The following is a 24,166-nucleotide window of genomic DNA, read 5'->3' as shown; positions in this document are numbered from 1 at the left end:
ATTTCCTTTATCTCAACTGAATTACAGTTTAACATACCATGGATTACCAAAGTAAAAAAACCCCAAGGATTTTATATCCATTGCACTAATAAATAGAACCCTCATTTGAGTCACAAGTAAACACGGCCACCTGAAGCTCTGCCCCCTTAAACTCAAAAATAAACACATTTTTTAAAAAATTCTAGATTAAGTCTTCTAAAGTACTTCCAAGAACATTCAAGCGACTCAGTTCCATGCAACTTTGAGAGAAATTTCCAGCTCTGCTTTCAGAAACAGTATACAGCTTCTTATTCAACATTTGCCTGAAATCTTTAAACCAGTAATTGCAAAGCAGCTGGGTTAATGTCAACAGAAACTACGTTGAGTAGACTACAAGGGATAGTCCATTGAGGGAATCCATCTTTCATTACCCCCCCCCCCAATTATCTGACACAAACTAAAAAGGGGACAAAATTAAACATATTTGCCCAGTGTAGCCTGAATCACTACATCTTTAGTTTCATCATCCTCCAGTCAGTTTTAATATTCCTTCTGCAATACTAACGTACAGTGAAATAACTAAGCTCAGTCTATATTATATCGAGAAAAGGGTGGGGCTATGCAGATAGGAACAAGTTCACCTATCGACAGCTCCCATTTGAGGTCTGCATGACCAAGGAATGGAGATGCAATCACTGACTCTGCAAAGGGTGTGTGTTTGTTTGCTCCTCTGGCCCTGACATGACTTGGCACTTTTCCTGATGGTCATCTTGAGAACGGCCGGCACAGAGCACAGTCGCTCACTGCCCACCTACTCACTCAGCCCATCACCATGGTGGTTATCAAGTCCCACAATCTACCTTCTTTGCCATCTCCAGTTCTTCCAAGACTTTTTGGAGATGCTTTCTGTCTTTCTGAAGCTGGGCCTGCAGTTCTTCAACCTCTTTTGCGGTAACGCTGTGGTCCTGCAAAAACAGTGTAAGTGCTGTTCGTTAAGGGCAAAAAATATGTAACTATTTTGTGTTCATTTCTGCAGGGTTCTGCAAAGGCTCTGGCTTACCTTTATTTTTTGTTCTTTCAGAAGTTTTTCAGCTTCAAGTTCTTTATCTGTTTTTGATTTGGCTTTCTGCATCTCTAACAGCTGGGTTTCCAACAGCTTGGTGTTCGTCTGCAGCGTCTCTATCCGAGCCAAGAGATCTTCCTTAGCAGAGCACCACTGGTCTTGCTAAAAGGGACAGGAGAGACAAATATGATAGCAAATATTCAGTCGAGGTCTCATTTGCAAATGGGCTTCGGAAAGAACGTGTTTCCCCAACAACAAGAATGCTTTTTTTTTGCCTTCAGGTCACAGATGATTTATGGAAACCCTGTAGAGCAGGAGTCTGCAACCTGTTGCTCTCCAGATATTCATGGACTACAATTCCCATCAGCCCCTGCCAATTGGCCATGCTGGCAGGGGCTGATGGGAATTGTAGTCCATGAACATCTGGAGAGCTGCAGGTTGCAGACCCCTGCTGTGGGGTTTTCAAGGCAAGAGATGTTCAGAGCTGGCTTGCCATTACCTTCTCCTATGTCGCAACTCGGTGGTCTCCCATCCAAATACTGGCCAGGGCTGACCCTGCTTAGCTTCTGAGATCTGACAAGATCAGGCTCGTCTGAGCTATCCAAGGCAGGGCAAGAACTCACATAGGTGTTTTTTAAAAATTCATTGAACACTTACTGTGTGAACAACTAACAGAGGCCTACTTTCTCAGGTGAATACTCATTAGGAAACCGCGACTACATTCTCAGCCAGTATTCAGTTGCATTATTTTGATAAGGATTATTCAAGTTGCACCATTGTAGGAAATATGTTTGATATGCAATGACCCTTTGATAGCAATGCTAGAGCCTAACCAGCAACAGCCAGCAAGTATTTGGTAAACCAGCAACTTGTTTCCAGCTCAATGCTTTGGGAGGGGTGGGGGGAGAAATCAAAGAATGACTACAAAATGCCAAAAAATGTTCATTTATACCATAATGCCACAAAAAAGAACACTGAATACTTCCAAAGCAAAGTAGAATGTAAATCATAACAATGGCGTAAGGAATGCTTTTAATTTGCTAGACTACAATTTACTATTAAGTTTAATACATTTTAATATTTATTCCCTATCAAGTATGCTTAGGCAGGAACTCGTGCATTCTGACTTTTTGTATGATTCTGTACATCAGGGGTCCCCAAACTTTTTAAACAGGGGGCCAGTACACTGTCCCTCAGACTGTTGGAGGGCTGGACTAAAAAAAACTATGAACAAATTCCTATGCACAAATGATTGTAAAATGTTTGATTTCACCTTTCAGCCTTTCTGTCATGGTCTATTTTTAGAACAGTGACCAAAGTATGTAAAGTACAGGGTGGGCTCCAAATATTGTTGGGGAGGCTGTGGAATACCTTCCCTGTAAAAAAAAAAGCAGAGCTTTCCCAATGAAGCATTCCATCTAACCCAGGATTAGGTATCTTCACTGGGTTCTTCCTCCCCTAGCAGCCAGCGAGCGATTCACCAAGCCTGGCTGATGCCAATGGGAGTGAGGTGAACAGAAAAGCCTGAGAGCAACACATGGAGTAGCCAAGAGGGAAGGGCGGAGCAGGAGTTGCCACGTGTAAGGTTTCCAACTCTGGGTCAGAAAATTCATGGAGATTTGGGGGTGCCATCATGTAATTGCAATCAACAGCCGTTGGGGCCGGTTCCTCCTCTCCCTCGAGCCCCCACTGCACATGAATGGAGCCATCGCCGCCATGCCTGGCGGGCCAGATAAATGCTTTCAGGGGGCCACATTTGGCCCCCGGGCCATAGTTTGGGGACCCCTGCTGTACATGAAGAAGTTACCAGAGGCCACTATCCCTGTGGCCACTGTGTGAACTGTATTATTATCTATGAAAATAAAAAAATTTCCAACATCCTACAAAAGAGAGTAGGAACTTAGATCTTTCTCTGCGTGTCAAACCAAGGCATGCCTATACCATTTACAATGAACATGTCCCAAGCTTTATATTGGGATGTGCACTAGGTCCTTAAAATTAAGAATTTCAGAGCATAGATCAAAAATCAAACACAAACATCTAGCACTTCACTGACTGCCAACAGCTGCCTGGCAAATTTTAGATCAAATTTTAGTCTCCTGTCAGTCGTGGGCAAGTTATAGGCCAAATATCTTCTTATGAGACTAAAATCCCAGATGTCTCTCCAGAGAATCCCTGGCCCTGAACAAGAGGCCTTTTGACAAGGCAGTTCTACCCTGGATCACTGCTTGATACTCTCCCATCTAGTAAATAAATATGTCATAAGAATTAAGACCAGACTATTCACTGGCTTTCTTATCTTGAAAGGCGCATCTGACTTGATCTCAAGTGATCTCCTGTGGAGGAAACTAGAGCTACTAGATACTAATAGTACATTATTGTTCCTCATTAAAAAACTGCATACTTCTAAAAACTGCCAAGTACTCTCTGACTGTCAACATTCAGGAAGTGATTACTCTTTTTGTGTTCTTCACAAACCCAAAGCCAATCCTCATACAATGCATTGATATTTGAAAGGCTTTATTGCAGGTTGAAACTAGGTTAATTTTTAAGTTTCAAACCTATGAACCATATGGTTTAAATCAAAGTTTAGATTTCTCTTGTTTTCTGTACATATTTTAGTCTGTTTTAAACAAGCTCTGTCCTCTTAAATGCTAACTAATAGCATCGTGCATTGTTACTGCACTAATAGCATTGTTACTGCACTGTCACATTAAATGGATTGCTAACATACAGCATGTTGGTCTAGGGGTTCTTTAACAGCTGCAGTCATTTTTAGCAATGGCTGACTCATTTAGATTCAGTTTCTCTGCTCACTATTCACAGCTGACTGTTCACTGAATTTGCATATAAGAAAGTACTCAGTGTTGTTCACGTATGCACAATGTAATTTACAAGCTTAGCTGCGACTGAGAGCATATTTATTGGGACCTGGATTTTTCCTTATGGCGTTAAAGGTATGTCTTCTATGATTTTTTGTACAAGAGTTCTTTAAATATGACATATTTGGTGTTTCATGAGATGAACATACTATTTTACAGCATGAATTGTGATCCCAGTCACGCTGCTTGGCAGTGAAGTTCTGCATCAGGAAGAAGTCAAACAGCTCAACGACTCAGCAATATTTTTCTGCAGCTTTTCTACAACTCTTCTTACGTGGTTGACTATTTTTCAGGGACTTTTTCTATTACAGTTCTTGGCATTGTTGAAAAAGGATGGAAACTGGTTTCCCAACAAAACAAGTTTAAATGTATCCAGAAATCCTGTTCAATATCTATGAACTATTGATGTTTACAATTATTTATCCATTTATGTAATATCCATACCTAATTTTAGAACTGGGGTTTTTAATATAATATGTATTGGATTATTTATTTTTATAACTAGTGAATACTTACTGAATTATTATTACTTTGTGAGTCTACCTTTAGAATGTGCAATCATTTCTGATGCAGTATAGATTATGTGTTTTACTATCTGATGCAATTTGTCCTTGTCTTAGACTTGGTACCTTCTGTTTATATTCAATTATAGTACACTTTATCATTATTTGTAGCCTTGAGTATAGTGTTTTGTTCTGTTGGTTTGGTTGTCACCACTATATTCTGTTGTGGGTGTTACAATTTGCCTTCTGTACACAAAACGAACCCCAATATAATCAGGGATGGAATGCACTTTTGACATACCAGGAGAGTGGGCTTAACACTTGCTTTCTGTAGGTAGATTCTGGATGGGAAGGATGCTGAAGCAGTGCATGTAGTTATATAAGCGGTACCTGCTGAGTTGATGTATCCAGTTGTTTCATAAGGTCCTCTATCTGACGTTCCAAGTGCCGAGTTCGCTCTTTTTCAAAATCCAGCTGTTCTGCTTGTTTGTCAAACTCTATTAAGAGATTCTTGGGATACATACAAAGGCATTTAAACTTTTGTTAAACAAACGGCAACCCATGTGCAAGATCTACGTGGATGCATCCAACTGCAACTTTGTGGTGATATCCCTGCAAGGATGGTGCAAAATGCGTTTCAAAATGGAGGATGGTATAGAGCCCATAATTCAGGGGTGGGCAATTATTTTTTCCATGGGGCCGCATAAGAAACAGAAAATATTGTGGAGGGCCAGGCCAAAACGCAGGGGGGGCGAGGTGGTTTTTAAAGCCCACAGAAGCCGGCAGCCAAGGCAACCGGCTTCTGCGGGGCTTTCAAAGGCGCCTCACTCCCCAGCGCTAAACCAGAGGCGGCGGTTTGAAAGCCCGCCTGAAGCCGGCAGCCAAGGCAACCAGCTTCTGCCCGGGGCTTTCAAGCCTCACTCCCAGCAAGGCAGGCGGCGAGGTGGTTTTGAAAGCCCGCGAAGCCGGCAGCCAAGGCAACCGGTTTCTGCGGGGCTTTCAAAGACACCTCGCGCTTCCAGCAAGGCAGGCGAGGTGGTTTAACCCGCGCAAACTGGTATGCGTAACGGTTCTGCGGGGCTTTCAAAACACCAGCGCTGCTAAGGCTACAGGCGTGAGGCGCACGAAAGCCCCGCAGAAGCCGGCAGCCAAGGCAACCAGCTTCTCGCGGGGCTTTCAAAGTCGCCTCACTCCCCAGCAGAGGTGTATCTCTGCAAACTGGAGCCTGGGACGAAACCTGAATTTGGCCTCCCGGTAATGGGCGGCCACCCTTCCCCACCACGACCAAACAATGATTTTTTGCACCATTGCACAAAACACCCCTCACCCCCAGCAAAACATACATGGCTCTCTCCCCACCAACTCTCTTTCCTAATTTTGTCCTTACACCAACCCTGTGAGGTAGGTTAGCCTGAGAAACAGCTGAGGTAGGCCTGAGAAACAGCTCCAAGCCAGTTCAAGGGAAAATTAACTTTTAAGCATGTAAATCTCTCACAAATCACCCCCATCAGAAGATTTACCAAACAAATGTCAGCAATATCTCTCACAGATCACCCCCCACCCCCAGCAAAACATACATGGCTCTCTCCCCACCAACTCTCTTTCCTAATTTTGTCCTTACACCAACCCTGTGAGGTAGGCTGGCCTGAGAAACAGCTCCAAGCCAGTGCAAGGGGAAATTAACTTTTAAGCATATAAATCTCTCACAAATCACCCCCATCTGAAGGTTTACCAAACAAATGCCAGCATCATCATCAGTTCTGTTGCTGCTGGGATCCAGCTCAGCTTCCCTTCTCCTGTGCCTATTGGAGCCAGTCTGCCGAGAAGGCTTGTGAGTAAGGGAGAATAAGGCACACTGGGTCAGAGGGAGGGGAGGCGGAGCGCCCCAGTCCTGCTCCTGGGAGCACAGTGGGATTTCTCCCCCGCCCCCTGGACACTCCAGGCCACCGTACAGAGTGGGCGGGGCTACAACAGGCACTGGCAACAGTCCCTGCCTCAGTGCCTGGCTTGCTAAGGCCTACTGAATCAGCTTGTGTGCAGGGACGTTTTGGCGCCCCGCACGTGACCAAAATGGATGCGCCCAGGGACAAGAGGTACTGTCCCTAGGCAAAAACGCCTGTGCTCCCCAGCAAGGCAGGGGGCCCGGTCAGGGTCATCTGGCGGGCCGGATACGGCCCGTGGGCCGTATAATGCCCAGGTCTGCCATAATTTGTTTGCTGAATGTTTCAGTGTGGATTCAAGTATCAACAAGCAGATACTTAGTGGCTCATTTAAATAAGATCACAGTACGATGTGGAGGACAATCGGACATGACAGCTTGCCATGGAGGACCCCCAAGTCTCACCACCAAAACCACATACCTGATGGCAAGCAGATGTGTGTTCAGAATCAAGGTTAAGCAGCACCACATTTTTTAAGCAAAATGGATAATTAAATATGGGCACTAAGGACTTTACCTATGTTATGTATACACCAATGTCAAAATAAGAATAATCTGACAAGAAAATACTAGATTTATACCCTGCTTTTTTCAACTGTAAGGAGTCTCCAAGCCACTTACAAAACCCTTCCCTTCCTTGCCCCACAACTGACACCCTGTAAGGTAGGTGGGGCTGAGAGAGTTCTGAGAGAACTGTGACTGGCCCAAGGTCACCTAAAGGCTTTATGTGGAGGAGTGGGGAATCGAATCCAGTTCTCCAGATTAGAGTCCACCACTCTTAACTGCTATACCACACTGGCTACTCCATCAAGCAGCCAATGTGCAGCATCTACACGGGAAATGTCAGTAAAGTTGCAACAGAATGAAAGGTCTGGCTCCTCTGAAGTCAAGCATTTGTAAAACATAAACACAAAATTGTGCAAAGGCTGTTGTTAACCGAAATGAAGGCATCACTGTTAGGGAAGAATGTCAGAATGGACTTTGCCTTTCCATATGCTGTTCATTACGCTTACGCAGCAAAGGAGTTGGAGATAAAGGGCAGTCCTCTGCATTATCTCTCTGTGAGTGTTGCGTGACATTCCAGATGATTGCAATAAATATTAAAAAAGGGAGACAATGATGTTCTAAGTAATTGAGGCCCTAATTTGGACAGTCCAGGCTACCTCAACCTCATCAGATCACGGAAGCTAAGCAGGGTCAGCCCTGGTTAGTACTGGATGGGCAACACCAAGGCAGCCGGGGTTACTTTGTAGAGGCAGGCAATGGCAAACCGCCTTTGAATGTCTCTTGCCTTATACGCTCCATAAGGTCACTACAAGTCAACTGTCATTTGACAGCAGAAAATTAAAGAAAAAGAAAGCTGAAGAGCAGAACAGTTTATTTCACCGTTCCGGCAAGAAACTCCAAACCAACAAAGCAACTAGCAGCTTTTTGCCATGGTACAGTCTTTTAAACGAGGCACATACTCATAATTCCACAGAAGTTTTAACAGATGCAAAGTTGGTGCGTCTGTTCTGACTAAGAGAGGTTTGCCTAAGAAAGCGAACCTCTCTCAGGTCTGGCCTGTGTTTCAAACTCATGCAGCATACAAGATGATAAAGCACCTGCATTTTACCTTATAGCCCTCTGCTCCCTGAATGATTTCTTCCATTGAAGAAGAGAGCTTCTGTCTCTCTGACCGTGTCTGCTCCAGATCTTCTCTAAGTGAATGCACCTAAGGACACAGTCAGATATAGCTCTGTTAATTACAGAATTCATTCATGCAGATTTGTATCCCATTTCTGTTCAGAAGATTCACACAGACATAATTCAAATCAAGATAAAATACTAACAAAAGCAGGAATCAAAATCACTGAATGACAGGTCGAGCAACAGCTAGATGCCATTCTAAAGAGAAGAAACATATACTGCCCCTGAAAAAAGGCTAAAACAGAAGGAAATCCCAGGATCAGAGTGCAGACACAGTAGTACCCATATTACCTTGATTTCTGGATGGGGCTAAGAGAGCTCTGAAGAACTGTGACTAGCCCAAGGTCACCCAGCTGGCATATGTTGGAGTGCACAAACGAATCTAGTTCACCAGATAAGCCTCCACAGCTCAAGTGGCAGAGCGGGAAATCAAACCCGGTTCTCCAGATTAGAGTGCACCTGAACTTAACCACTACACCACGTTGGCTCTCTTAGAAGAAGAAGAGTTTGGATTTATATCCCCCCTTTCTTTCCTGTAGGAGACTCAAAGGGGCTTCCCTCCTCACAACAAACACCCTGTGAGGTAGGTGGGGTTGAGAGAGCTCCAAAAAGCTGTGACTAACCCAAGGTCACCCAGCTGGCATGTGTGGGAGTGCACAGGCTAATCTGAATTCCCCAGATAAGCCTCCACAGCTCAGGCGGCAGAGCGGGGAATCAAACCTGGTTCCTCCAAATTAGAATGCACCTGCTCTTAACCACTACCCCACTGCTGCTCTTAGTAGTGAGAAAGGGAGTAAAGGAAGTATATAACATCTAAATTAAGTGCAAGGCTTTGCTAATCACCATGTCCTCTATCTTGTCCTACTCAATCCAGTCATCTAATGTGACCAAACCATTTGTTAAAACTGAGACTATGCAACTATGGTCAGATGAGAAGAAAAGAGAGTTGCCAGTACATTGACGGCATCCAGATTTCCAGGGGCCTCCAGTAGAAGTTAAAAAGGAAACAGAACAAAACAGAAGCCTTTATATCCAGAGAACTCTCTACTAGAAAGCTCTAGGACAGTGATGGCGAACCTTTTTGAGTCCGGGTGCCCAAATTGCAACCCAAAACCCACTTATTTATCGCCAAGTGCCAACACGGCAATTTAACCTGAATACTGAAGTTTTAGTTTAGAAAAAAAGGTTGGCTCCGAGGCGTGCGTTACTCAGGTGTAAGCTTGGTGGTAGTCGGTGGCTTTGCTTTGAAGCAACCGTGCAACTCTTCCAACAAATTAATCACGACCCTAGGAGGGTTTACTCAGAAGCAAGCCCCATTGCCAGCAATCAAACTTACTCCCAGGTAAAGGATTACGCTTTAGTTCTTTGCATGAAAATCAGTGGGGTTTAACAGCGCTTAACAGGGTTACCTACACTGCTTCCCCAAAACTAGGTCTTGGGTTTAATGCTAATAATCGAGCCCAGCGGCCCAGGCCAGCCTAGATGTGTGTGTGTGTGTGTGCGGAGGAGGGGGGTGATTTTCCCCCCCATATGATGAACTCTTTTTGTGCGTGCCCATAGAGAGGGCTCTGAGTGCCACCTCTGGCACCCGTGCCAAAGGTTCGCCAACACTGCTCTAGGATCATCCTGAGAAGAATAAACAAAACAATCTAAAAGCAGACCTCAAAAGGCTTGTGTGGTTGCATCATCGGATTACAAATTCCTCATTGTGTGCGGAATTACTGTTTAAATTCTTACTTGCTTAAAAATTATCAGATGTATTAGGTGCAAGTTACCTCTTTTTTGCTGGAATCCAGTTCCTTCCTTAATTTCACGGCAACTGCTTTAATTTTATTTAACTTTTCTTCCTTCTCTTTCAGCTGTTTTTCTAAATTCACTAAAGCAAACAAAAAGTCACTTTAAAATAGGAGGGGAAATGACTAAACAGCTATTTCAAGTAGATAAATTGTAATCTTCTTCATTTAGACTAAATGCCAGCTGAAACTATGAGATACATTCCCATTTAACATTTTATTCCATTCCATTCATTGTTACCCAATTACAATATATACCGTATATACTCGAGTATTAGTCGACCTGAATATAAGTCGAGGCACCTAATTTTGCCCCCCATAACTGGGAAAACTTATTGACTCGAGTATAAGTCTAGGGTGAGAAATGCAGCAGCCAGCTTCCCCTGCACACCTCCATCCGAGGTCCCGCGGGGTCTCCAATGCCGGTGGGCAGGGGATCTCTGCAGCCTGCACCAGGCTCGGATCCAGCCTGGCCCACTTCCCCTCCCCACCTCCAGCCAAGGCATGTAGGTGGGCAGGGGATCTCTGTACCCTGTGCCGGTGAAAGGCGCCTTGCTTCCCGGCATGGTAGTGAGAGCAAGGAGGCTTTGAAAGCCTCCTCGCTCTAGCTTCCATGGCAGGGGGAGCGAGGCGCCTTTGAAAGCCTCACAGAAGCCGGCTGCCTCGGCAACTGGCTTCTGTGAGGCTTTGACAGCCCCCTTCCCGCCATGGCAGGGGAAGCGAGGGGCCCTTCAAAGCCTCCCCTTTCTCGCTGCCATGGCGGGAAGTGAGGGGGTTGTCAAAGCCTTGCAGAAGCCAGCTGCCGAGGCAACCGGCTTCTGCAAGACTCGAGTATAAGTCGAGGAGGACATTTTCAGGAAAAAAAATGTGCTGAAAAGGTCGATATACGGTAATTTCAGGTTCAGGTGAATTGATTCTGTTCTTTATTATATAAATAACATGATATATTCCTGAATAAATGTCCACAGGATTGTTTTCCTACAGTGAACTTATTTTGCTAGCTACTACAGGAGAACTGTTACACAGGAAGTTCCACAGGAAGAACTTTTCTTCCTGCCAAGCAGCTACACAAATCAATCACAGCAAGATGATCAAAAGGGCACCTTGAAGGCTAACAACACAATCCAAAACAGTTACATGTTTCTAAACCCACTGAACCCAATGGACTTCGATAGGTGTCACTCTGGGACTGCACTTTAATTATTTATTGTGGCACAACATTTCATATGTTAATGATCAACTTCACTAGATTCAAATTCCATACAGATTAGCTTTCAGTGTAACACAAAGAGAAAGTTGTACCTCTAATACTCTACAGATTAACCAAACAGAAACAAATTAAGTCAAGATAAAATAAGTCAAAAAATCTTGACATGGAATGAGTCTATGTAGAAAAGCCTTCCATCACCTCAAAATCAAGCTCATTGTGAGTTTGTAAAGAAAAGGATTTTTGTAATTAAAACTGGATCAATATTCATATAACAGAATGACTGCATGTTGTTCTGTTTTTCAGATCTTGCTTAACTCAGGTAGCAGGTAACCTCTTTCATACCAGAGATGACACTGGAAATGCTGAACAACAGATTTTCAAACGGCAATGAGGACAAGATGAACTCTTTTTAAAACTGTGCTTTTCAGGATTCTAACACATGCCGACGAAGCATATAAAAGTATGAACTGAGCTCTGTGTGGACACATGTCATATTTTGCCTTTGTCTCTTTAAGAGAGCAGCATATTCCCATGACCTTCTGCTTATTTAAGCTACAGCGTTTTGTGCTGACTAGCAGCAGCTGCATTCTGCTTATAGAGACTACAAGTGACATTCAGTCATGCATAAGGTGAGTATAAAAATTAACATGTGGACAGCCTTTTGTGTAATTTTACAAGAGACTGCAGAAGTATGTTTTACTTGTATTTATATATTCTCCACATTTCAGAACTAAGACAGTGCTTTGAAAGAAATGCTAAACACAACAAATTACAAAGTCACACAGATTACTGAGGTTTAAGGTTACCTATTTTTTGTGATTCCAATGCTTCTTGGTCACTGTTAGCAGAAGACTCTGCCATGGAATTCTGCAATGTAAAGAAAACGAATTAAAAGGGTAGGCTGTTATTATGTTTGGTCTAGAGCTCTTCTAGGTAAGCTGTGTAGAGCTGCTTCTGAAAAAGCTTCCATTCCTTGCTGCTTGGGGACACCTCTCGGACTACAACAGGAACGGATGCCGCCATTGTGTTACCCAAACTGGAGTGCCAAGTGCCAAGTGCCAAGTGCCAGCCAGACAGCCAGCCAGCCAGATAGATAAGCTTCCAAACTGTGATGAGGCTGAGCTAGTCAAGGCTATTTAGGCAACTAAAATGATTGAATATCCCATTAAAAAACCACCTCTATGGATGGAAAACAGGCACGCCAAAGAAAAATAACCCGTAACCAAAATCCTCCAGCACCACCTTAAAGACTGAACAAAAATATTACCAGCATAAACTTTCAGGGCTTACTTCATCAGATGCATTGGAGTGCATAATCATTAGGTAGATTCATTTATAAAGGCTTCAAACAGAAGGGAGGTGGATGTTGCAAAAAGAGAGTAGGTTTTTTAAAAAAATCCAGCCCCAAAAGTAATCAATCCAAATTTATGCTGGAATTAATGTTCTTAGTCTATAAAGAAGCCACAAGACTCCTGTTTTATTTTCATTTTAGTAAAATGAAATTACTGGCATGATGGATGTCAAATGTTACATTTCAATGTATTGTTGAAGGCTTTCATGGCCAGAATTATCTGGCTGTTGTGGGTTTTCCAGGCTGTGTGGCTGTGGTCTGCTAATTTTTGCTCCTAATGTTTCCTTTCACACATCAGCACCCAAGATGTAACAAGTAATCCCTGACACACGCCTGACTGCAGCTGGAAAGGGTCTTGGAGGATGAATCACTAACAAAAGACTAACCTTTAGCAAAGAAAGCTCAGCGTGCACACTTCTCAGCTCAGACTCTTTTTGTTCTAGAATTAACTTTAGATTGTTTTTCTCCTCTTCTAAAGATTTCTCCTGCTCTTTCATTTGACTCTCCCGATCCGCAAGCTTCTCAGAAATATCTTCAACACAAGACAGAAGGTTGTGGTGCTCAGCCTTGACCTTTTCACCGGCATGGGTCAGCTCTTGGATATCTAGCTGCAGGGCCTCTTTTTCTGACAAAGCCCCTTCGAGTTCTTCCCTCAAAAGGCATTTCTCTTTCTTGGAGTCATCCAGCAGGGATTGCAGCTCGATACAACAAGCTGCCTTTTCTTCCTGGAGCCTCCTGAGCTCCTCCTGCAAGAATGCATTGTCGTCTTGCTGCCGAGTCAGATTCTGTCTCTCTTGCTTCATTCTTGCTAAGGATTCTCTTGCAGCTTGCAGGAGAGCAACCACATCACACCCTTCATTTTCCTCTTGATATCCAGAGCCCATTTGTTCGAGGAGACCGCACAGCTGACTCACGACAAGGTCCCTTAAGGCCTTTTCCTTGCCAAGGAGCTTCTCCAGACGGTCCTTTTCATCACTGACCGTATTTAGTTTCAATTTGAAGTCGCCCGCTTTCTCTTTAAACAACAGCCATTCCTCTTTTTCAGAGGCCATGCTCTGCAGCTTCAGGTCAACTCCTTCTCTTTCTTCCTTCAGTTTGTGACTTTCGTCACAAAGACTCTTGACTTCAGACGACAGACGCTCCCTGTCTTGTTGAAGAGCTTCAACTTGTTGCTCCAATTCCCATCGTTTCTGCTGACTCTCTTCGTTTTCCAATGAAGACACTCTCGATTTCTCTTCTAATTCCTCCACTTGCTGCTCTAATTGACGGTTGCAAAGACAAAGAGTATCAGCCTGCTGCTGAAGTCCGACGACCTTCTCCTGTTCCACTTTGCACTGTTCCTGGAGGCTTCTGATGGTCTCCCTGGAGCATTTAACCTCATTGGCCATGATGCTGTTTTGAGAGCAAAGCTCTCGCTCTTTCTCTTCCAACTCCTCTGCAGCAACATCTCTTTGATGAAGAGTAGCAACAAGATTCTCATTTTTTTCCTGAAGTGCTCTGGCTTGAAGCCTGAGCTCTTCGACCTCCTTTCCTTTGCAAGAAAGCTGTTCCACCTCTTCCTGAAGATGATTTACTGTCTCCAGGAGAACGTCCTTTTCACTGAAAGCTGCTCGAAGTTTCTTCTGCAGTTCATCAACATCTGAGGCCTGCTGCTGCTTCATCGATGCAAATTCTCGGCTTATCTTGCCGGCCGATTCCCCCAATTCGGCTTGTAGGGTTTCCATGGTTTCTCTCAGGCTTTCATAGCTATCAATGGCTTCTTCTTTTTCCTGGACATACTTCTGACATTGCTCCTTGAGATCCTGTATTTCCTGAGCCAGTGACCTATTTTCTCCTTGTAAACCTGATGACAATGCTTGTTGAACCTCACACATCTCTCTTTCATGCTTTAGCATAAGATCTTGAATTTCCCGGCTGTGCTCTTGAGCAGTGTTCTCACAGTGGCCTCTCATGCCCTGAAGCTCCAAATGTAGTTTTTCAATTATACAGCAATTATCTTCTTTGGCTAGTTGTAGTTCATTAATTTTGAACTCCAAGTCTTCCCGTTCATGAAAATGCTCATTTTTCACATGCTGGACTTCCATTTCTAGTTTCATCTTAACATTATTCATGTAGGTTAATTCATCTAGCAGTATACTGTGCTGTGATTCCAGCTCTTTCAGAGCACTCTCCAAGTGCCTGATCTTTTCGATTGGTTCTGCCTCCAACGGTTCATTTCCGTTCTCTTTTTGGTTCTCCCCATTTTTAGTTAAAGCTTGTCTTAAACATTCCAGTTCACGTTCATACTTCTCTTTGCAAGCACATAATTCATTCTGCAGGGTTTTCTCTTGTGCCTCATGCTGCTCTCTCAAGTCCTGCTTTAACTGCTCTATCTTATTTTGCTCTTCTTCATGAACATTAGCGGAAACGTCAACCTTATGCATCAAATTGGACACCTCTTCTTGGTGAGAAGCCTTCAGTTTCATTAGTTCTTCGTTTAACTTATCAATTTCATTTTGGTAACCCTGAGAATTGCTTTCAATAACATTTTGGAGACTGGAAATTTCTTTCTTCTTAGTTTCACTGCAGGCTTCCAACTGCTTCTCCAGGCCTGAGATTTGTTGCTCATACACAGTCTTTGTCCGGTGGACCTCTTCCTCTAGTTTTTTTACTTCTTCTTGCCAGTGACTATTAAATTTAAGCTGATCTGTGAGATCTTGCTGTTTCTTCTTTTCTGCATGTAGTTCCTTCTGTAGTTCAGCTAAAGTTTCATCATATCTAGACTCTGCTGTTAACATTTCATTTTTAAGACGATCAATTTCTTTCAAGTACTCGGTGCTCAATTGTAGAAGCTTTTTCTGCAATTCTTCATCCTTGACAACAGCAGCCTAATTGGGAAAAAGAAGAAAAATACACAGCAATATCAAACACATGTACTTTAACAAGTGTAGAGCGGTTAAAGTATAGGATCAAACCTACAAAGTCAGCATCTGTCCTGCCCCCAAAATAAGCCCATTTTACAGACCTGCCAGTCAAGGAACAGAGAAGATAAAGAAATATTTATTTAAGTCAGTTTTTTCCCCATTAGGGATTCAAAGTTGAGGAACAAAAGAACAAAAGGGAAAGAGGGGAAAGGGGTCATAATCCCACACTAAGCAAGAAAAAAATGAAACAAGAGAAAAAGTTAGTATTAGAGATGAGTAAGAAAGCAGAGACGGAAGGGAAGAATAAGAATAAGGAGGAAATGGAGACAGCATGACAATCCATGGCAGAAGCCATTGGAAAAGGATCAAATCAAGTTTTGCCAAGTTGGCTTGCCTATTACATATAACTCTGACCGTGAATTCTTATACCGAGTTTCAACTTATTGAGGGTTGGAAAGTATCAGGGCCTTTAACCACAGAGTGTGATTCTTTTTACCACTGGAGACATTCACTGGATCCATATATCACTGTACTTAGAAAGGACCCAGAAGGAAGATATGTAACCTACAATTGGATGATTAAATATATACATATTATGGATGTAGAGAAAACGAAGAACAGAAGGGAAAGGGGTCATAATTCCACACCAAGCAAGAATAAAAAACAATACATAATTCAAACTTGTGCTCGCATTCTATAATCTAAACTATCCAGAATACATGTACGAGATTTACACACAGCCAGTATGACAATTCCAGCATCTAATGGTTGCCCATGATCCCGCCTCCTACCAGATCACACCTTAGGTCTATCAAGCTTACTACTGTACTCCAACTAGCCACAGCTTTCCAGGGTCTCTTTTGTGCCACCTGATCCTTTAAAGTGGAGATTCTGGAGACTGAAATTGGGACCCTCTACATGAAAAGCAGATGCTCCTCCATTAAGCCTTGGTCCTTCATAGACAGTAGGGAAGGATTTCTGCCAGTTCCTCCTTCTCACCTTTCCCTTGCTTCATGATCCACTGTCACCCAAGGTGTTACAGCCTTTCAGAGTGTCAGCTTCATTATTTTCCCAGGGGTGGGGGGAAGGAGCAGCTCAGCTACTGTTCCGAGAGGAGCTTCTCTGTGCTAGCACTGCCAGTCCAGTGACAAATGGTGAGCCTGCTGGTGAAGTGGTGAGGTTTTCCCATCAGCTATGTGCCGTAGGGAAGATGTGGGAAGAGCAACAATGCTGAAGCCGGGATATGTCAAGCCAAGCCATAATTCAGTGACGATGTTCATCCGGAATCATGCTTTCACTTACTAGCCACAGCGAAAATAAGTCATGTTTTCTTGTAACATCTGAACCGACTCTTACGGAGCTTAATGAGTACCTCTGCTTCTTGCTGCCTTTTCACATTTTCTTTTTTCAGAGTCAGACATTGCTGCTGGATTTCCGCTTTTTCCAGAAGGACAGCATCCAGTCTCTCCGTGAGGGCCTAATTTTGGCAGCAACCAAGAGAGAAGAGAACGTGACTCACCGGAAAGAAAAAAGAGCGCTGGCTACACCTTGCAGGCATCTCATCCCCCCTCCCCCCCGCCCACCCCAGCATTTCCATTTTCTTATGCCACAGAATCAGCAGCCTGGGGTTATTCATTCAGCATCACGGATTCTCTCTGATCCGGCACCACTTACATTAAAGCAGCAGAGAAATATTCGTCACACAGCTAACTACAATTATTTCCTCCTACACAGATCATTCTTGATTAGACGGCACTGACAAAAAGGACTTGACTGCAATTATGTCTGATTCTGGGGAAAGAGGCGGGGAGTGTTATGAACCCTGGAAAGCTGAGTAAAAACTCAGTCCATGAAAACAGCCTCTGAACAACCTGGAGCAGCCGAGCTGGACAAGCATGTTCGGTCTTTGGAAATTTGACAAATTAACTTCAGACCTCATCTAAGACAGCAGAAAGGGCAAGATCAACAGTTGTTATTAGTTATAAAACGTTTATATTCTGCAATATCAAATCATATGGTAATGAGAGAAGTGTTTACCATGCTGTTTTCAAGCTGGATACATTTAAATGCATTTAATAAAATTTATTTTTAAAAAAAATTAATTTAAAAAAGAGTTGTTATTAAGAGTTGGGGTAGATGAACTAGCAGTGAAGTCTTCCTTTGAATTCAAGGGATCGTGGAAGGTTCCTCTACTGGTAGAAGGGAACCTCTAGACCAGCCATTCTCAAACAGGGTTCCGTGGTACCCTGGGGTGCTGTGAGCATGTCCCAGGGGTACCGTGGCAACACTACTGCCCCCCCTGATTTTTGTGGTGTCTCCCACCGGCGCCAGCAAGGACATAGAGCTGGCCCATGGGGCAGGGCCTGCCGCAAGGTCAGCAGCCACCCCTCCCCCCCCATGCTTCCCTTCACCCTGGGAGGGGAAGGTGGGGGGTGGCGGCAGGGATACCGTGAGATATGAAGAGTGAGGTCAAGGGTACCCTGACCTCGAAAAGGTTGGGAAACACTGATCTAGACCTCACCCCTTGTGATAACTCACTATCTAAAGCTATCATGCACCCACAGAAGCTTCTGTTATTTCCCTATTAAGTTTAAGTTTCCCTATAGCGAACATGGGTTTAGTTCTTTGTACAGTGTTCTAAGGGAGGGAATTTTAGTTAGCCCCTGTCCCTCTAAGAAATCTTCCAAGAGGCAGTTTTCCTGTTATCACCCAGTAATTCCCTTGTTCAGCTCAGTCAGTCAGTTCAAGGTGCCTAAGGAGTTAGAAGTCTGATGTATACGTTACATCCTAAGGTGTACAGCGAGCTTTAAGTTAAGGTTAACAGAGAGTAGAATCCAGATAAAAGGCTCAAGGAACCTAAAGAAAGCAAAGAAAAGCAGCCAAGAAAGAATAAAGTCTACAGCTTCAAGTTTGTTCCAGACAAGCAAGTACCTTATTTTAGGCAGACCCTGGGAGGAGTTAGGGTCTCCTTTCTTCTAAGTAATAAATCTTTTATTTGAACTGTTAAACCTGGCAAGTGACTCTTCCACTCCGCCCCACCCAAGAACAGGGCACCTTCTGATTGTTTCACTTGGGGGGCAGAACAAAAGCAGATAATACATTCCTGCTCCCTGTGCCATACTTTTTCTGATCAACAGCTTTCTACACCAAACCCAGAAAATATCTGAAAATGAGAAAAGCAGCCAGAACAGTATTTGCAGGTTTTAGCACATTGTGCTCTATTCTCATGATGTAAGCAGTCTCCAAGAGAAAGTTCTCACAAACATTGTTTTAATACAGTGATGGTGAACCTTTTCGAGGCCGAGTGCCCAAATTGCAACCCAAAACCCACTTATTTATTGCAAAGTGCCAACATGGCAATTTAAGCTGAATACTGAGGTTTTAGTTTAGGCTTAAGCGGTTGTGACTCCGAGTAAACGCGTTACTTTCGAGAGTATGAAAGCAGAGTGAAGCAATCGTGCAATGCTTCGAATGGGTGAATCATGACCCTAGGAGGGTTTCCTCAGAAGGAAGCCCCATTGCCAGCAACCGAGCTTACTCCTGGGTAAAGGATCATGCCCAGGTTAGGTGTGTGTGTGGGGGTGATTTTTCGCCCCCCCCCCATGATGAACTCTGTGCACACGTGCCCACAGAAAGGGCTCTGAGTGCCACCTCTGGCACCTGTGCCATAGGTTCGCCATCACTGTTTTAATACAACAGAACCTCTTTGTCAGGGCCAAGGCCTTTCCAGTAAGTCTCAGTTTCCTTTTCCCCAGCAACTCCCGTTCCCGCCACCACTAAGGATCGCCTACCGCACACCCTATATATACTGGAACTGAGGGCAAGAACCCTCAGTTCCAGCACCCTGTACCTAGGGCTACACAAATCAATAAAGTTCGTTCCTTTAATATAAAGTCGACTGGTTTGAGTGTGTTCCGTCTTACACTCTTACATTTTTGTTCATACGTTAACAACCTCCCAAGCAGCTAAGAGGAGGAATGTGAACTATGTAACACCAGTCAGACCGCTCCCATTATACTGAACACCCTCTTTCTCGACAGATGGAGCACCTTTGCACACAACACGAAAGGCAAAATGACCATGTTCCTACCTGAATAATATCATCAGTCCCTCCAGCAGCAGGTTTTGACTTCAGTTCTTCAAGTTCCTTTTCCAGTTCTAAGGGCGGAAAATATATGATCTCTAAATCCATTTCATTTCAACAACTGCACAACTGCAACTGTTTTAAACCACTGCACAACTGCAACTGTTTTAAACTGCAAATAAATACCAGAAATTAAGAGCTGGTCCAAAGTTTTCCCAGAAGCCCAGCTAGACTAATGGAAAACACACAAAATGCAAAGGAGTGGAGGGGTGGAAAAGACCAGAGAGCTACATCCCATCAGACAAAATACGAAGGACAGAAAGATGTGACATTTCCAGTATGGACTGCAACCACAAAGTTCACTCTTCAGCTATTTGCTGTTTTCAACAGGAGCATGTGCAGATCAGACATTCATAACAGCTGCATTCTGACATGGTGACAAACTCCACTCAAACACCAAGTGGATGCAACCACAGCATTCTCCTGTGCTTATACTCCTCCCGCCTCCCCCCTCCATGAACAGAAAACTTCCAGGTTTGATCAAGTTCCAGTTCCCTGTGACATCCTTTGATGAAATAAAACTTGTTGCTCGACGCAAACTGATTGAATACCAGTTTAGATTCATGTATATGTGTGTGCGTTTCTGTCTGTGGGGACACACTTCACAGGGGCACCTGCATTCAGATATCAGGCCCACTGGCTCAAGCTGGAAAGTTCTTGGCACATGAAGGGAAGAGACTGGTGGGAGAAGGAAATGACATGCACCGGTACAGTAAGAAACCGTATTTGCGCGCACACACAGAGATTTGAACTGGATTTAAATGGAGCGTTATGACATTGGAATACAGGAAATTCCCAGGAATTTTGAAAGCTATTTTCTCAGCACTCTTCTTATTTGCTGCAGATAATGGCAACCTAACAGGGCATTTGTTTCTTCTCCCATTCACTCTGCCATGCCGCTCTAAGGCGCAATAACTTACCCGCAGATCGAGATTTAACTTTCTGTAAAAGTATCATCTGCTTCTTTGCAAATTTGATGAGCTCTTCTTTGGGTAAGGTATCCAGCTGCAAAACGCATTAGTGTATATTGTAATTTAAGAGTATGAACTTAATCTCACCAAGAATACCAAGTGCCTATTTCCATTCTGTTCTCTAACATCTGTTGAGATGGGCCTATTCAGAACACCATCTCAGATGGATGCATGTCTGGCATTCTCCTGGCACAGGGACTCAACAACAGCCCTTGGCTTCCCTGGGAGACCAAATACTTTTTTCAGTTACGCAACAGGGGTTTGAAAATGCTGCCCATCACTAGACCAGTAAGATTTTTAGAACAGGCATAAGACTTTCAGAACCAGCATAGAAAGAACATAGAAAGAGCACAGAAAGAGGACTGAGGAGTTCTGTTCTGAAGGCATCTGGTCAAGGCAGCCTGTTCTATTATAAGTCCAGGAGGGGGAAAAGGGTTGCCCTGGACTGGGTACTATAGGAAGGAAGCTTTCCCCTTGCTTGTCCACACCACTGTGGTGCTTCTGTGTACCTCCTGAGTTTTCACTGTCTTTCCCTAACTTGCTTTACTGCAACATTTTGGAAAAGATCGCAGGAAAGCTGGGATGGCACCTTTATGGATAGGAAAGTCCAGATCTCCCCAGTTCTGTTCAACATCTACTCTATTCTCCTTGTCTCAAACCCCTGCAGAAGCCCTTCCATTTCACCAAAAGGTCTTAAAAATCAGTAACTGAATATCACTACAGTATTACAACAATCTGTCTATCACATTCTTAAAATTCATAGCATTCATTTTTTTAAAAACCAAGTCTCTAGCTCCTGTCATTACTTTTTATATCAGGGAAAAGGCTAGAGACTTAATTTATTTCTAAAACGAAAGCAGAGAACTGAGGAAATCTGGTAGATGATTTGGTATAATGCTGCAATTATAGTGAATTGCTGATTTTTTTAAAATGGGATTATGGGATGTGTGTGCAGGAATTGTTGCCAACAGGGGACTACAGCAGGGATCTCAAATAGTTTTTAATGAGTCATACTGAAAGGATTAACAATTAGAGAAACTGGTGAAATGTCCTCAACTGAGGCATGCCAAACTGATAAAGTTTAGGAGAACCTTTAGGTTAAATGGCTGAATGCTGTAAAAAGTGCACTTTGACTTTACAAGAATGAAGAACAAATGAGCAATAAGGAAATGAAAAGCAAAATATTTGAGCCAGATCTTGCCAACCGCTCTTTCAGCAGAGAAGGTTGGCCCATCTGCTTCCAGCAAACAGCTGTCAACTACATTTGACAAATGGAAACAGAGGCTACAACATCCTGTTGCATAGCTGTAATATATTTCTTTAAAAAGAAAACAAAAACGTACTTTTGACTTTCCTGTTCCAGGGGCAGAAGGAGAAGCTGCAGTCTCTTGTCCGCTATCTTGCATCTGTAATACAAATAACATCCTATTATGTCAGAACTGAAACCTCACTTATATCTTCATTCTGGTCTTTCAAACTAAAAGTCCTTAAAAGCAGCTCACAGCAATCAAAATATAATATAGAAGATGAAACCAAATAAAGGAGTGCAGCCCACAACTAATGTCAAACTGGCCCACAAACTAATGTCAAACAACCTGACAAAATATCTGCACAATCCTAAGACCGTTCTGTAAATTGCTTAGGATAGCAACTAAGTTTCATTCAAATTGATGCCATGCCACTAAAAACATCTGAAAGGACCCAGTAAACATATACCGGTAGTTGCTCTACTGGATGGTTGCTAACTTTCTTAGCCTAATCTGACTTCTCCACCACTGAAAGCTGCTTGACAGGCAGTCATTTGATCAGCAAATTGTACTTAACATGGGAATGATGAGAAAGAGAACTGTAACTCTGGTAGCAGGGTAAATTTCAAAGGCACAGAAACCTTGCTAGAATAAGAGAAGTGACTACCACTGCCCTGACCTTCCTTAGAGACTTCGTGCCTGAAGCTGTTCAATAAATATTTGATTGTTTCACAGCAGACTCTGTTTTAATGAGTTTCTGTTGGTAGGGGTCTGCACTCATCCCTTGTTATGCCAGTATTTTTAATCTGACCCGAAAACTGAACTATAATCAGAGAAGTTCTCTTAATACCAGTGCAAACAGTCATATCACCTAACAGTCAATCTGCTGTTCTTTATCAATGAAAGTTTAAAACAGCAGTCTTTCATGAATGACAATAACCTTTCTTACTTTACAATTTTCACAAAATAAAAATACACAATGTAAAACACTAAAAGCAAACACAATACTACGGTCATCTATGCAGCATGATTAAAAATAAGAATCCAATAATATAATATAGATATTGCTAAGACATATAGGGTAGTGGCAAATTCTCCACCTTCAAGGATGCAGCTGATAGAGGTGCTCGGAAAAAGGAAAATAGTTATTATCTGAAAAATCATAAATAGTACTGAATCCAAGAAACCCAGTAAAATGTAGACTAAGGAGATTGGGACACTGTCTATCAGTTAGTGAGGCAACCCATCACCAATATTTTACACTTTGTCTGGATTGAGTTGAAGTTTATTCTTCCTTTAGCCTGATGAAGATTACAGGAATCTGTCCAGTCAGTCCACCGCCTCACCTGAAGCAGCATAGCTGGAAGTCATCAATACAATGAAGCCACCAATACTGCTCAGCCCATATCTCCAAACAGAAGCCAGTGGCCTCATATAGCAGGTAAATAAACCAAGAAACAAAATTGAGCTGAATGGAAATCTAATGGGCAAATGACACGAAAACAGATAAAGATCTTGCAGGAGATTTTTAACCTGACACTAAGAAGGCTTACTCTAAAGTAAAGTTCACATGGTGACTCAACAAACTTTTCAATCTTTGAATGCATGCCATCTTACAGTAAAACTTTCAGCCCAAACTCGCTACCCGCTACATGAGGAGAGTAGCGCGGGGCTTACGGTAAGTGGGGAAAGGCCCTTTGAAAGCCCGGCAGAAGCCGGTTGGCTTGGCTGCCGGCTTCTGCGGGGCTTTCAAAACCGCCTCGCCCCCCTGCCTTTTGGCCCAGCCCTCCACAATATTTTCTGTTTCTTATGCGGCCCCATGGAAAAAATAATTACCCACCCCTGTGCTAGCGCATGGCTGGCTACTTTTTAAAAAGAAGCAGAAATTGACGAGCCCTGAACATATCCCTTGGAGAAGGCAGCATCCTAGTCTTGACAGTGAGGGAGTTAATAAATAGTGAGATTTCTGGAATTTATCCTCGGAACGTTGGGGGTATGAGAAAGGGAGGGCAGTGCCTGCTATTTGTGCGGGACAGGAAATCAACCCAACCCGGCTAACCTCCATAAGCAGGGTTCACTTTGGGGTTGGAGACCATGCACACAGCTCGGCGGGGCCAAAATGGAAGTCCTCACACAGTCGAGACAACAGACAATGTGGCCAGAGGGCGCAAGGGTCGTAGTGAATCCCCCTCCCCTCAAGTTCCTCCCCGTTACCTCCATTGCGGGGCAGGGTCTGTTGCGGGGAGAAGAAGCAACCTTTTGCGCTCAGTACCGCATCCCGCAGCGCTGCCTCTTGCGCCCCTTCCGCTTTCGTCACCCTCTCGGTACGCGCTCTCCGGCAACGTCAATGAAATCCGCCCGAAAGCCTCCGAGGGAGACTTCGGCCGCTTCCGGCAGTGGTCCCTGTACTGTTGCCACAGCAACGCACAGCTGACGGAGAGCGCTTAGTTCCCTTCACCCAGGCCACGCCCTCTCCATTGGAAGGGCTTTGT

The 24,166-nt window shown here is 43.6% G+C and overlaps 1 protein-coding gene across 3 annotated transcripts in view; it reads right to left on the bottom strand.

The window, feature by feature from the left end:
* GCC2 (GRIP and coiled-coil domain containing 2) overlaps positions 1–24,007 on the bottom strand; it is a 43,559-nt gene extending 19,552 nt beyond the window's left edge. Inside the window, exons 1-12 of one of the 3 annotated variants that reach the window (XM_048493611.1) lie at positions 23,889–24,007; positions 21,771–21,833; positions 20,377–20,461; positions 19,403–19,470; positions 16,685–16,789; positions 12,796–15,276; positions 11,865–11,925; positions 9,831–9,931; positions 7,982–8,080; positions 4,818–4,937; positions 1,040–1,204; positions 840–944 (exon numbers count right to left, since the gene is read on the bottom strand). In XM_048493611.1, coding sequence (XP_048349568.1) covers positions 840–944; positions 1,040–1,204; positions 4,818–4,937; positions 7,982–8,080; positions 9,831–9,931; positions 11,865–11,925; positions 12,796–15,276; positions 16,685–16,789; positions 19,403–19,470; positions 20,377–20,461; positions 21,771–21,833; positions 23,889–23,894 — 3,459 coding nt within the window. In that variant the 5' untranslated portion in view covers positions 23,895–24,007. Of the gene's footprint in view, positions 1–839; positions 945–1,039; positions 1,205–4,817; positions 4,938–7,981; positions 8,081–9,830; positions 9,932–11,864; positions 11,926–12,795; positions 15,277–16,684; positions 16,790–19,402; positions 19,471–20,376; positions 20,462–21,770; positions 21,834–23,514; positions 23,625–23,888 lie in introns of those variants that run through there. The other 2 variants (XM_048493612.1, XM_048493613.1) reach the window with 2 other exon arrangements.
* Between the last annotated feature and the right edge of the window lie 159 nt (positions 24,008–24,166).

The sequence above is a fragment of the Sphaerodactylus townsendi genome, linkage group LG04 (genome assembly GCF_021028975.2).
Source record: "Sphaerodactylus townsendi isolate TG3544 linkage group LG04, MPM_Stown_v2.3, whole genome shotgun sequence".
Lineage (NCBI taxonomy): Eukaryota > Metazoa > Chordata > Lepidosauria > Squamata > Sphaerodactylidae > Sphaerodactylus > Sphaerodactylus townsendi.
This window is presented reverse-complemented; position numbering and strand designations above follow the sequence as displayed.